The sequence below is a fragment of the Poecilia latipinna genome, unplaced genomic scaffold, assembly GCF_001443285.1.
Source record: "Poecilia latipinna isolate Pla-1442-1.1 unplaced genomic scaffold, P_latipinna-1.0 Scaffold1749, whole genome shotgun sequence".
In the NCBI taxonomy this organism is placed as follows: domain Eukaryota; kingdom Metazoa; phylum Chordata; class Actinopteri; order Cyprinodontiformes; family Poeciliidae; genus Poecilia; species Poecilia latipinna.
In genome coordinates, this window is record NW_015114365.1 from 16,137 (window position 1) to 29,225 (window position 13,089).

Genomic DNA, 13,089 nt, shown 5'->3' on the forward strand with positions numbered 1-13,089 from the left:
ATTCACGGCTTTCTGTGTTGCTGCTGCGGTCCACCGTACGGGCTCCTCTCTCTGTCCGCGTCCAATCGCTTCAAAAACAGCCAAAAGCCACTGACTCTAGGAATAACTGCACCGATCAAAGCCACCACATTCAGCCCGGTCACAGAGGCGACTCTTCCCCCACCTCCCCAACCCCACACCTTGTCCTCCTGGGTGTAGGACGCAGCGCAAAGTCGCTCTGCAGCAGGTAGCTTCGTCCGAGCCTCGCGGCTGCTTCTCGCCGAATGTAAGTGCCAGGCGTTCAGGCCATTCACGACTAAAGCCACGCGTGCGTTTGTTGTGCAGCCAGCCAGCGGCAGATCGGTGCCCACTGCCACGCAGCGCCGCAACATGGAGAGCTGCCTTCCCTGCCACTGAAACCCTGACGTGTTGCTCGACGCGGAGCCGACTCAACTGGCCGGTTCTTTAACTTGAAAGAATGGGAATCGATTCTTATTACAGACAACAAATGCGTCCCCTATGACTTACAAATATCATCAAAAATGATATGTTGTAAACGTTTATTTTCTGCTAGTTTTGATTATTGCGGTTTACAGCTAATGAAAACCCAAAAGGTTGTTGTTTTTTTAGCATTTCTGTGTTGATTTAAACACAGAAATGCTAAGGCCAGACCTAACATTTGTTCAGCAGACAGATATTGACACCCTCTATAGGAAAGGTAAGCCACAAGATGTTACTGCTAAATAAGCTGGTTGTTCGTATATCTGATAATATTATTGAAAAGTAAGTGGAAGGAAAAAGTATGGTAGAAACATGGATAACTGCCTCCTACACAGAACAGTGAAATAAATAAGATCCCTTTTGTTTTTATTTCATTTTTTATTTTGAGACACACAGTATTCAGTGCTGTTCTTATTCTAAATAGGTTGGTGATGAAATCTGCCTCCATTCAATGACTTAGAAAAAAAAACGAATCGATGTCGTTTATGTCTTCAAATGCCATCCATAAGCACACAAGGCAAGTGCCACACGATGTAGACAGTGGCTGGAGTCAGTGGTACAAGAGTCAGTAGTGTTTTACCTGAGCTAAAGGGAAAAGAGACTGCTGCCCCATGAAGTAGTTTTGCATCTCATTTGAAAAATCGAAGTTCCTGAGCCTAGAGGGAGTCTGTGAAGGAACCGAATCCAAGTTGCTAGACTCTACAGTGATGTTTCCACTGTCTGGGATGATTTCAGAGTGTTGCCTTCTGCTGGTGTTGGTCCACTGTGTTCAACGTTATTTATTTATGAATCTACATTTAGAACTCCAATAATATTTTACCAAACGTATCACATTTACCAACAATGAATTTGTGCAGACACAGCAGAGGAGCAAGCATTAAGTGGGGGGGCAGAAGGAAGGCAGGCTTGATGAATTATTTATGATGAAAGCAGGCACTAATACCTCAATCATTCATAATTATTCCGGAGAAACAAGGTCCATGTCAATCAAAACTCAATTCGTCTCCCTGCAGATCGCAGCATCTGACTCTTGAAATGATAAACGGGGAAGACGACGGCGAGTGTGAGAGATTATCCAATAAGTTGTCCAATAAGTCAAAAGAAATTACGAGCCTATTTGCCAGAATAAGAATAAGGGTTGCTGTGAAGGCTGAATGCGTCATAATTAAACTATAAAGCAGCCTGTTGGCTGAACTGTTGAACCAAAGAGAGCAGTGCACCATCTAAACACTGTGGGAATTGACCAAAACGTGATGCTTAATTGTAATTACTTATTTAGTTACCATCACATTAGTGCTAATTCTTGGTGATTATGAATCACCCTCAAAACTTAACCAGATTCCTTGTGGTATTATAGGATAATAATGTTGAAAACAGGCATTGCCAGACATAAAGTACTCGTCATTTCCAATAATATACAATGCTGTGTTCCTATTGCACAAAATAATTTTTAAGCAAATGCACTTCTATATTTGTTAGATTGAAGGCATGATCATATAGCATACATGCCATAACAAGGTCCAGATGACAAGCATTTGTATTTTGTTTTTAACGAGGGGCCTAAAAACCATGCTTTTTTTTTTTGTGCGTACAGTTCTAGACTATGTGTATGTGAGCCCTGTGTGTCGGTCGGAGCGAGGGATGAAGTGGTCACAGATAGCAGAGTGTTTAAGCCTCCACTCACCTCTGGAAACACATATGCTTGTCCTGGCTTTGACTCAATCCCTGCAGAGATTTCTCAGCCTCTGCAGGTTCCCAGATCTTCCCCGCCGCATGGACATAGAGAAAGAAAACACTGAAGGTGAGTGTGGAGTCCACTCCTCCTCTAACAGACTGCAGGGGGAGAAAAGATTAATGAGGGGGCCCTGAAACAGGATTATCACAGTCGCGGGGAGCCAGAGAGGCGTTTCAGTCATTTCTGACTCTGGATCTTCTGCTAAGCTACTGGAGCTCCAGCTACTTTGGCTCACCAGACGCGGTGCCACAATGAGGCATAAAGAACTTGCAGCCTGTGTCTTTATTGCTTTGATCAGTTGCACATGGCTGGGTGATGTAATGGAGAGAAGACAAAGGATTGCTTTGTTTAACGTCAAAAAAGGCAGATTCACAGTGTGCAGAATAATTTCAAGATTCAACTTTATTGAAGAAAACATACTTAAATATACTTTATAAATATGCTTAAAACATACTTTTCTAACATAGCAATGCTGAACTATAACAAGAGTTCATAAACAAAATCCTTTTGAAATGTACAAAATAATTTTTACTTTCCATTTCAAATTGTCTTTATCACAATAAAATCTAATATGTACTACTATCATAGTTTGATAAACTTTGATCTTGATCTCCGTTTACATATTAGGTCATTGCATCTGATTGTTGGGTTGACAGTTTTTGTTTTTATTTCACATATCTTACTGCAGTGTTGTATGGACTGCAATCAATGTTTTGGCAGACTGTATTGTCCCTCGTGTTTAAAACTTGTCTCTATGTCTCTTAATTTTTACGTCTTTTTTTAATTTTTTATTTACTGTAACAATATTTGCGCTTTTGGACTCGAAAAAACTTGAATCTATTTGTGAACCTGAATCTAAGCCTTAAAAGAAAGTTAGAAATGAAAATTCAAATGACTACATGAACAGATCAAACATTTATTAGGAGTTCAACCTGTCAATCTAGTCACTGGGAATGACAAGAACAGAGGGGATTAAAATAAATACAGTTATGGTGAAACATTTTAAAACTGATGTAAATCTGGTTTTCAGTGTTAGTTCTTTTTGTTTCTGCAATGTAGCAAGGTTTGGTTAAAAAAATATTTTGCATGTTTCAAAGGTCCGTAGCCTTCAAGTAAATGGAAAAAAATCAACAGGTTCTAAACGGGATTGAGAGTTAAAATGTGCCTGTCTAATGAGGCAAAATCGAAATGTTTTGATGTCTTTTGCCTCATGACAGGGTCATGCTGAAACAAAGCATGAGGTCAGACAAGGTTCAATACCAATTTGCTTCTTAAAGGGTGTTTTCATCCCATCCTCTATCGCTCTGTTTTAGGCAAAACTATGAGCGAGACCACTCTTTGATTGGAGGCAACTCCACACATGAATGGTCTCCGGATGCCTCATTGTCAGACATTTCATGATAACCTTCAAGTTTTCTTCTTCAGACGGTCTTTTTTTTTCCCCTAGATGTCTCAGCCAGTCTGAAAAGGGCTTTATCTCAACAGTCCAAACATGGTACTTCTTTGAAAACACGAGTGTCTTTGATCTTTTTTTTTTTTTGTTAGATAGAAATAGCTTCTTTGTTGCTCTTCTTGTGACCAGACAAAAGCTCATAAGTCTCCATCTAACTGTAAGTGTTTACAGCTGGATTCTCTGTGAAAGCAGTTCAACCTTCTTCTTTTACTTAAACTGCTTAGTTATGCAATAAATTGTTGATTTGGGTACACTCTTGTTAGCACAAAGAACAATACCAAGATATTCAGTTCCTCGGAAAATATGACAAATAAGCAGTAAAAAGAAGTTAGAATACAGGAATGTCAGCTTACTGAAAAGTAATGTTCATGAGCCACAACACGGCATCTGTATGTGATTTAACCAACTTCTGCATAGAGTACTGCATAAATGCAGCATGACATGGAAGTGATCAGCCTGTGGCCTAGCTGAGGTGGTAAAGAAGGCCAGGTTGCTTTTATAGGGCCTGTCAGCATAATTGGCTTGGGTCATTCTTATGACAATATTGCAACAACTCTTAAGGGTTTAGGTCAGACTGAGGCTGCTGCCCAATCAAGAACAGCAAAGCCATCCTCCTCGTTAAAGCAGGTATTGGTGCTATTGGCCATGTGAGGAAGTAGCTTCTCCAGCTGGAAAATTAAACCAACATCTCCATACAACTTGTCAGCAGATCCACATTGTCTCTTTAGATAGCTGTGCTAAGATCGGACTTGAAAAAACACAGAGCACCATCATCGGTAGATGACATGGCTCATAACTTGGATTCCATGTCTCTCCCTTCTTCCTCCAGACTTTGGAGACATGATTTCCAAAAGCAATTGAAAAATGTATTCTAATCCAAAAGGAGATATTTTGGGTCACTGTGCAACATTTCAGGCTTCTTTTCTAATCTCCATAGAAACACATCATTTGAAAAACAAAAACACTCACAAGATCATTTAAAGCGTTAATCTCCACAACTCTCTATGAAAGCTGACCTCTCTACAACTGTTCATTTGAAAAGTAAGTGAAACTGCTGCGCAACTGTTTATTCTCAGTTTGAGTCCATAATTCATGTACCTAAAACTGTAAATATTTTCTTTTGAAGATTTATGAAGTAGAGAAATGATATAATTTCTGTTATTTCCCTGAAAACCCATGCTCCTTTTACTCACCGAAGGTCCTCTCGATTAAATTTCTCAAGTCTCATGATTTCAATGACTTTAAGCTGAGATGGTTGTTAAGCCATGTAGCCACAAGGTGGCATATTTTGCGTCTCTATATTTACAGTGGATCTTAGAAGGACATTGAAGTAGAATAGCAAGATTAGCTATAGTAAACATTTTAATCCCAGACCAGTTGTTTACATAATGGAAAATGATGGGTTGATTGGATAGTTTTTTTTTTTTTTTTTTTTTTTTTTTTTTTTTTGTGGTAAAAATTTATTTAACTTGAAAAATAACCAGAACAAAAATTTAATAACAATACCCAGTAAATAATATTTACAGCGTGTTGTTTTGGAATTATCTTCACAGGCGTTTATGTCTAAGCTTTTCAGAAAAATCATACATTTAAATGAAGTCCAGATTCAGTTGTTTTGCTATTTCAAATAAAGTAAGTAAACAAAGAGTTGTTTATTTTCAAAAAAAAAAAAAATCCAAAATTAGCAAGCGAGTCTATGTTCCAATTGCAATGTGGAGCAATTCTTCCCTAACTTTCAGATCATTTACTTGAGTTGTTAGTAATATGTTTTAATACATGTTCTTATAGTCTTGTAATAGCTAAATTAGACAAATCTGACCTTTTGAGACAGACGATTCAAATTATTCTGGTTCTGTCGCATCAGCTCATCGGGCACGATAACGTTTTGAAAATCATGTCATCACCAGGAGGAATTTTCCACAGCATTGAAATTATGTTACGTGTGTGTGTGTGTTTGTGTGTGTCACCATGGTCAATCACAACGTTGTTAAGTTTACAACCTATTTCACATTAAAATTCAACTTCAGGAATCCTCACCCCGTTCCCAGTTTAATTAAAGTTTTGTTGAAAATAGTTTTGTTTTGCTCAGAGTTGTGATAATTACTTTTATAAAACAAGGTACTATAACTCCATCTGTTCTGTTATAATTATATAAAAACAGACTGTAACTCCTTTTGTATTACAGGTTAAATTAAGTGGCAAACGAGGATCTTCAAAAATGTTTAACAAGTTGTGGAAACGTATCCGACAATGGGTAATGACACATTTATGATCTCTTGTTTGTCTAAAATGTTAAAAACCTGAGCTGTATTTAATGATGTGACTGCACTTACAGTACATGAAGTGTAGAAAGTTAACACTGCAGAGTTATTCACTTAAAGCCAGGCTTCTAATTAGCCATAGAGACCACATAATGTAAACTATGAGACAGGGGTAAACGTGTCAAATCTTTAAAGACATTTTAATAAATTAAGACATTTTGTGGTGGCCATTTCCAGTTGTCTTTCAACACCACTGAGGAGAGTCCATTACCTGAGTCAGCGAGTGAGCAGAGTCAATGGACCACAGCTACAGATGAAGCAGCTCGATTACCAGAAAGTTTAAAAAATGATGCTGCCTGCCATCACAAAGAGAGGTAATCACAAAAAAATAAAAATAATAGCAATACTTTTTGATTTCTTGCAACCGAAATCAATTGCAAGATTGATTTCTTCCAATTCCCTATAGGATTCTTTTAGAGTAAACTTAAGATGTTATTTTCTTAAAAAAAAAAAGAAAAAGAAACCCCCTGAAAAATAGCCTTAGTTGGAATGTAATTGGTGTAATAACATAACACTATCCTAAATTAACAAACTTTTCAATAAGATTTCCATGAAATTCTTACATGGAATTCTGGGAAATATATGTTAATGTGTCTTATAAGGTGCAAATGTCATCTTAGAAACAACTTATTTACTTCTATTATTAGCCTTGTGCTGTTGGATATGAAAGCTGATCAACTCTTTCATTTATTAGCCTATTTCAACTATAGCTCCTGCACAGCAAAACACCACATTTATAATTTCCTTGTATTGATCAGTTAGTTCATGAAAACACATAGGAAGTTCTACAAAGTACAGAAATGACTGGGTGTCATATTGCACACTCTTGACTGGATCACCTTGTCTTAGCAGTACACCAGATGATATATCACATGACAATGAGGAAAACCAGTGCCGCATCTGCTACGGAGACCGTTCAGATGCCGACCCCCTGCTGTCGCCCTGCCTGTGTTCAGGAAGTCTGACATATATTCACCGCAGTTGCCTGAAAACATGGATCAGGACCCGACTACAGTCAGGTCAGCTGCGGAACAGTAGATGACTAAAATAAAAGTGAGTCTGCTATCATGTTGTTGGGTAACCTGCCAACACTTTTTAACAGGGTCCACCTTGGGTGCTGCCACAAGATGTGAGATTTGCACCAAAACATTTTACTCTGGGGACAACAACCAGCAACAGTCAGAGGTAAACACTCGCAGGACCTCTTAATGAACAAAGTAAAACGTAGAACAGAAAAACATCAGCTATAAAGAGGAGCACTTCTTGAAAATATGCTGTCCTAACATTTTCAGCTGAGTAACTTCGAAGAACTCATATTCGAAGTGGAACATCTGATGTCAGAACTGGAACTCCTGAGCACTGTGTTGTTTATGAACAAAGTGCTTTGGTTATCACCTATGGTAACGCAATATCCTCTAATCTTGCATTTATTTACTCAGTGAGTTTATTGTAATGTGAAAAACAGGTTTGCCAAAATCTCAGGATCGGAAGACCCCCAAAACATAGTTCCAGTTTATTGGAACCAGAATGCCCCAATTAGATAGTTTAGTTTGAATAAGTGAGTTTAGCAAGAAATCAGAAAATCTGTGAAAAAAATGTATTTATTTCAGTAATTCAATTTAAGATTAGTTACACACAGATTCATATGTGATTGATTCAGTTAATTTCAATTATTATGGCTTATAAGCTAACAAAAAAAATTTCTTATGAGATTTAGAACATTAACCAAGGATAACAAAATATTTTTTGATGCAAAAAAAGGAAAGACAGCTGTCTTGACAGCTTCCAAGCAAATATTTTTAAAACTGCTCAAAGGCAAAGTAGGTCACAGAAATTGATTGCTGGAGAAGCTAAGTGCTCATGTAATGCCATATGTAATTAGAAAATTAAGCAAAAGGAAAAAGTCTGGGGAAAAAAAGGGTGCACAAGTAGCAGAAGACGATATGGATAATTATAAATGGTTTTCAATACACAAAAGGCTGTCAATGTATTTCAACCCAACAGTATTTGGGTTAGAGTCATTTTTCAGGAATTATTACATTATTTTTGCAAAATCTTGCAATGATATAACACTGGCAGGTGTCAAGTTCCACTGGAAATTTTAAGAGACAATATTGACTTTGGACTTGATAAAACACAATGGGAAAGAGAAGACATATGAAATGATATTCAAATAATCATTTACTGTGAAAACCTCACACTGGAACTTAAGGAAAATTGTTTATGTGCCTCTCCACTCTTCCTCCAGTGTGGAATTTAGATTTCTGAAAATAAATAAATAAATAAAATAAATTACTTACTCCTGAAAAGCAGACTTTGGACTACAAAACAGTCCACTTTTATTAGCCTTCCATTAACATGTTTGGAAATAGCATTGTGAGCAGCCAGTTATTTTTAACACTCATTTGACTTTACCTTCTTGTCGAGGGTGTCAGTGATCTTCCCCATGTGGTATGTTTTTTATTTGTTATAAATACGTGTGCAAGTTAGCCTTCTGATTTAAAATGACTAAAATGGATTACCTCTCGATGATAACCTTATCAGTCATGCATCCGTCTTCCCAACCGCCAGAGACTTGCAGTGGAATATGTAAAGTTTTTATAAAATTCTCTTTTTGTTTTTTACAGATGTACACAACTTATTTCAACAGAGTAGGGAGCCCGGTAAGAACTATAGGATGGGAGGTTATCCTAAATGTTCGTCCACACACACCTGATACCTAATCAAGAAGCCAAGTCCATCTTAATCTCTGTGGAACTAAATAATAAACTGTAAAGCAATTCTGGTTGAGTTGATCAATGTGGCAGATGAAACAGGATGAGATTTATTGTGAAATATGTCAACAAAATGAGTCCAAAAATAATTTACAAATCTTTTCCATTTTTTTTTTCTGATCAGCAAAATGAATATAACGTTTACAAAAATTCAAAATAGCATTTCCCAAAACACATTAAATTCCTAGAACACAGTTGTAATTTGTTTTCGGGGATGGAGAAATTGTTCCCCTAAAATGCACGCTGGACATTTTCCATCTACATATGTTAAACTTCTAACAACGTCAGCACTGTGAGTTTCCTTGTCTACACCGCTGAAGAACTGGTACCAGTAATGTGCGCTACTATCACTAGAGCAAATTCAGTGATGTTTCTTCTGGTGATTCCTGTGATGTGGCTCAGTTCATCAACCACCTGTGGCATAAGCACAGAAAGAGCAATCACTCAGTTTGTTTTGCGTTGACAGAAAGCATCATGGAAAGAATAACTCAATGAAGCATGAGGCTATTTTAATAATATGACAGATAGAAAATGTGTTTTTCACCTGTTTCCATCTTTTGAAACAGAGGATGTATGTTGCCACTGCAATGACACAAACTCCACGTAGCATGCGATCCTCAGTCACTGTCACAAAATTTTCCCTGGTGTTAAAAAATGATTTACATTAAGATCACATAGCAAGAGAGGGACATCTTATAAAACAAACACACAGACGCTTTTCCCACTAATGGTCTTCCCTTTATGCATTTGTAGCTTTATGGATGTGTAGCTACAGATGGAAGCGGCAGCATTTGTAGACACAAATAGGAAACTGCTGTGTTTTTATGTTTGGCTCCATCTGAATCCAACTGGGTTTGCTGCAAGTGCTAACAGCTGACATTCTTCTGTTCAACAACAAAATGGTGGATCTACTGTGTCTATGACCAGATGCTGTGCAGGGTACCACCATCTACTGGCCAGTAGAGCATTTAGTGTCCGAGCCACTGGATAGATGTTGCAGACCCAGCATATATATATATATATATATTTCTAAATGTTATTGGAGCAACAGAGACCTACATCAATTAGAGAATATTGTTACATAAACTACCTGTTGGAAATCATCAGTGGCTAGACAAATGTAATACCTCTGTTCCCTGGACGGGCTGACACACTGAGAGACGCTTCTTAGCAGGGAGTCATAGATTGCAGTCTGCTCCAGGGTGACGAACTGGAGGACATAATGGCAGAGGCGATAAAGGTGCTCTACGGGCACGGACGGCTCATTGTGCCCTACAAAAGTGAACCGATCGAATTCAAAATATACATTACATGTATTTTAATTCACATACCTCTTACAGTGGCAGTCAGAGATTTACACAGTTACTTGTAAAACATAATCACCATTTTGGGAATTTTACAGATGTATCTCTTTTCTAATTTGGAAGAAGTAAAAAAAACACACAGCTGCAAGGATTTGTTTTTTAAAGGCCAGAGGTTGTTCTGCATTTTCTATGAAATGCAAACAGTCACATTTCTATGCAGACTTAAATATCTATGTGCATCATAGCTAATATCTGGTTTTGTATCCTTTAACAAGTTGTGCCTCAAGTTGTGACATAATTTGATCTCAATATTAGACCACTCATCTTGGAAGTTTTAGTAGGAGTATTTGAAGATAGTTGAAGTCAGGATCATTTGAGAAGCTTACTGTTAGCTTGACTTATCTATTTAAAAACAAATTTTTATTCAAGGATAATGACACCCCTGATCTATTTGTTGATTTGAAATGAAAGTGAAGAAATGTAATGTAGTCCTCCTCCATTTTCTGCAATGCAGCAGTGTTGCTGGTAGCTACACAGGCCAACAGCGACATGCTCTCCTGTTGTTCAGATCAATCGCCAATGTCAAAATAATCTTTTTTATACTGCCAAATGGACAATACAACCAACAATCAGCCACAAACATAATCATCCTTGGATGCTAAAATGCTTTTTAACAACCTTCAGTTTAATTTAAAATAGATTCAAGTGAATATCTTTATATATTGCAGCCAGTACACATAACATAATTTATTGGATTAGAGAAACTCTAATATCAATTCAAACTTATCTACTGAATTTTTGTGTTTAAAAATCAATTAAAGTTGTCAGCTGCATAAATCCACCCTAAAAAAACATTTCAAGTGCACAAATTAAAAGATCAAAATTCACATGACTTTTATTCCTATAATGAGTGCATGCAAGCCTTTAACTGGAACGGTACATTTCTAATGTAAAGTAGTCATTATCAACGAAACACCTTACCAAGGACCTCCAGAATGACTTCCACGTACGTTAGAGAGTTAAGGACATTGAGTCTGTATTCAACGCCTTTAAAGACCATCAGCTCTGATTCCAGGAGGGTCTGTTTGGAAACACTGAGGCCGAGAGAATACAGGAACTGTACAGCAGTGGAGGTATCTATCATCTGCAATGAAGAAAAAGTCTTGGAAAGTTAGTTTTTTACTCAAAGATGCTGACAATTATCAGTCAACTGCACTAAAACACTTACATGACAATGCAAAAACAGTTTGTTTGCAAGTTGTACACAAGAGAAGAGGATCAGAGGGAATGTATCCTTGAGATTGTTAAAAATCAAATCCCCATATCTCTTTGACTCGTTAATGGCTACACTTTGAATTGGGATTTTGGCAACCGTATCTGCAACATGCTTTACCATAAACCTAGAAGAGATTAAAAACACTGTTTGCATTAATAATGGATAACGTGAAAAGGAAAACTAGAAGTGTGCCATCTTCTTACCTCTGAAGCAGTTCAATGGCATGGTATCCTACTGATGGATCAAGTTTCAGTTGCTGAGTGATCAAGAAGATGTATTCTAGGAAACAGGACGACTTTAGGACGGAAGTATATAAACTGAGAAAACTGAGGTGTTTTTTGTTTCAATAATTCTGTTACATTGACGAGTTAATTTTATGTAGAGCAAACATATGTGTAGGAAAAGTATTATTGTGTTTTATAGAAATAATAACTCAACATTACAGGAACATGCAGAAAAATTCTCAAGATACATTCTTTTTCTAAAGTTTTATAGAAGTTAGGTTTTTATAGAAAAAAAATATAACACTGGTGAAGCTTCTGTCTGCAAATAGTACAGACTATTACTCTTATTTAAGGTAAAGAAAAAAAAAACTAAATCTAGAAAGCATATTTTCTTAACCTTAAATTATGCGCGACTATACATGGGGAACATTGCTTAAAAATAGTTTTACTGAACAAAATTAACGGCTCTTAACGTATATCCAATAGAATGGTACATTTAGAGTTATACGAGTAAAAAGTGTTACATTTTTCTTACATTTTTTTTTCTTTTAGCAAAACTTAAGACATAAAATGTAAGAAAACCATTTCCGTCCTTTAATTTTAGTCAACAACGATAAGTAAAAAAAAAAAAAAAGATGGTTTAATTTTATAAAACATTTTTTACTTACCAACGAGTCTTTTCTGTTTAAAGGTTCCGCTCCATTTCGGTAAGCCATCCAGATAGTCCTTGTTAATGTTGTTTAAATTAATGAGGAAATCATTAAGAACGTCGAAGGGAGTTTCGCCAAAATTTAGGCGTGCGACGACACGATGGCGCGGAAAACAAAGGAACGTTTTTGCCATGCTGCTTTGACAAACCTAACGTTTAACGTGCGGTTCTCCTCCTAAGTGTTACGTTACAAACTAAGTGTTACATTGCAAACTGAACTGACTCTGTTCCGAAATACAAATACTACCCCTCACCTGAAAATTATGTCTACCACAAGATGGCAGCGTTAACAAAGCTCCTTTCTATGACTATTTTTAGTAGGAACCAACGTACCCGATTTTTACTCCGCACCGGACACGCCAAACCATCCGCCATATTGTGAAAGGCAAGCATGTCCGTAAATCCGACACAAGTAGACTAGTATTGGAAACCGCGGTGTCCACTTAATACAAACACAAAGGTTTGCATTCAGTAAATGTTGATGAATCTTTCTCACGTATGCTTGGTAGTCAGTTAAAATCTTTCAAGCTCATATGTGGAAATATAAAGCACATGATTATAGAAGCCAATTGTCTAAAAACAAAAATCTCATTTATTCTGAAAAGTCTCCGTGGGGGATTTATACAGTAAATTTCTAAAGTAAATCCGTAATCCACGGTGAACAACAATTACAACACAAACAGGCATATTTAGTTTCACTTAAACAAAAATAATGGCATGTAATTTGTCTAGAGCAGGGGTCACCCAACTGTACAGTCAAATTACCTGGTTTGCTATGAGTCCAGCAAAACTGTATGTTGTTTATGTTATATA

General features: G+C 37.0%; 2 protein-coding genes across 2 annotated transcripts; one reads left to right on the forward strand and one right to left on the reverse strand.

Moving 5' to 3' along the window:
• Window positions 1-4,622: 4,622 nt before the first annotated feature.
• On the forward strand, window positions 4,623-8,774 carry LOC106964999 (E3 ubiquitin-protein ligase MARCH7-like). Its single transcript, XM_015060840.1, has 7 exons — window positions 4,623-4,709; window positions 5,854-5,922; window positions 6,167-6,303; window positions 6,839-7,008; window positions 7,092-7,174; window positions 7,282-7,389; window positions 8,617-8,774. The coding sequence occupies exons 2-7, from the start codon at window positions 5,887-5,889 to the stop codon at window positions 8,710-8,712; spliced, it is 630 nt and encodes a 209-aa protein (XP_014916326.1). The 5' UTR covers window positions 4,623-4,709; window positions 5,854-5,886; the 3' UTR covers window positions 8,713-8,774.
• Window positions 8,775-8,790: 16 nt separating this feature from the next.
• Window positions 8,791-12,635, reverse strand: cntd1 (cyclin N-terminal domain containing 1). Its single transcript, XM_015060839.1, has 7 exons — window positions 12,236-12,635; window positions 11,547-11,622; window positions 11,296-11,467; window positions 11,049-11,211; window positions 9,891-10,035; window positions 9,308-9,404; window positions 8,791-9,177 (listed from the first exon to the last, which is right to left on the reverse strand). The coding sequence occupies exons 1-7, from the start codon at window positions 12,408-12,410 to the stop codon at window positions 9,070-9,072; spliced, it is 936 nt and encodes a 311-aa protein (XP_014916325.1). The 5' UTR covers window positions 12,411-12,635; the 3' UTR covers window positions 8,791-9,069.
• Between the last annotated feature and the right edge of the window lie 454 nt (window positions 12,636-13,089).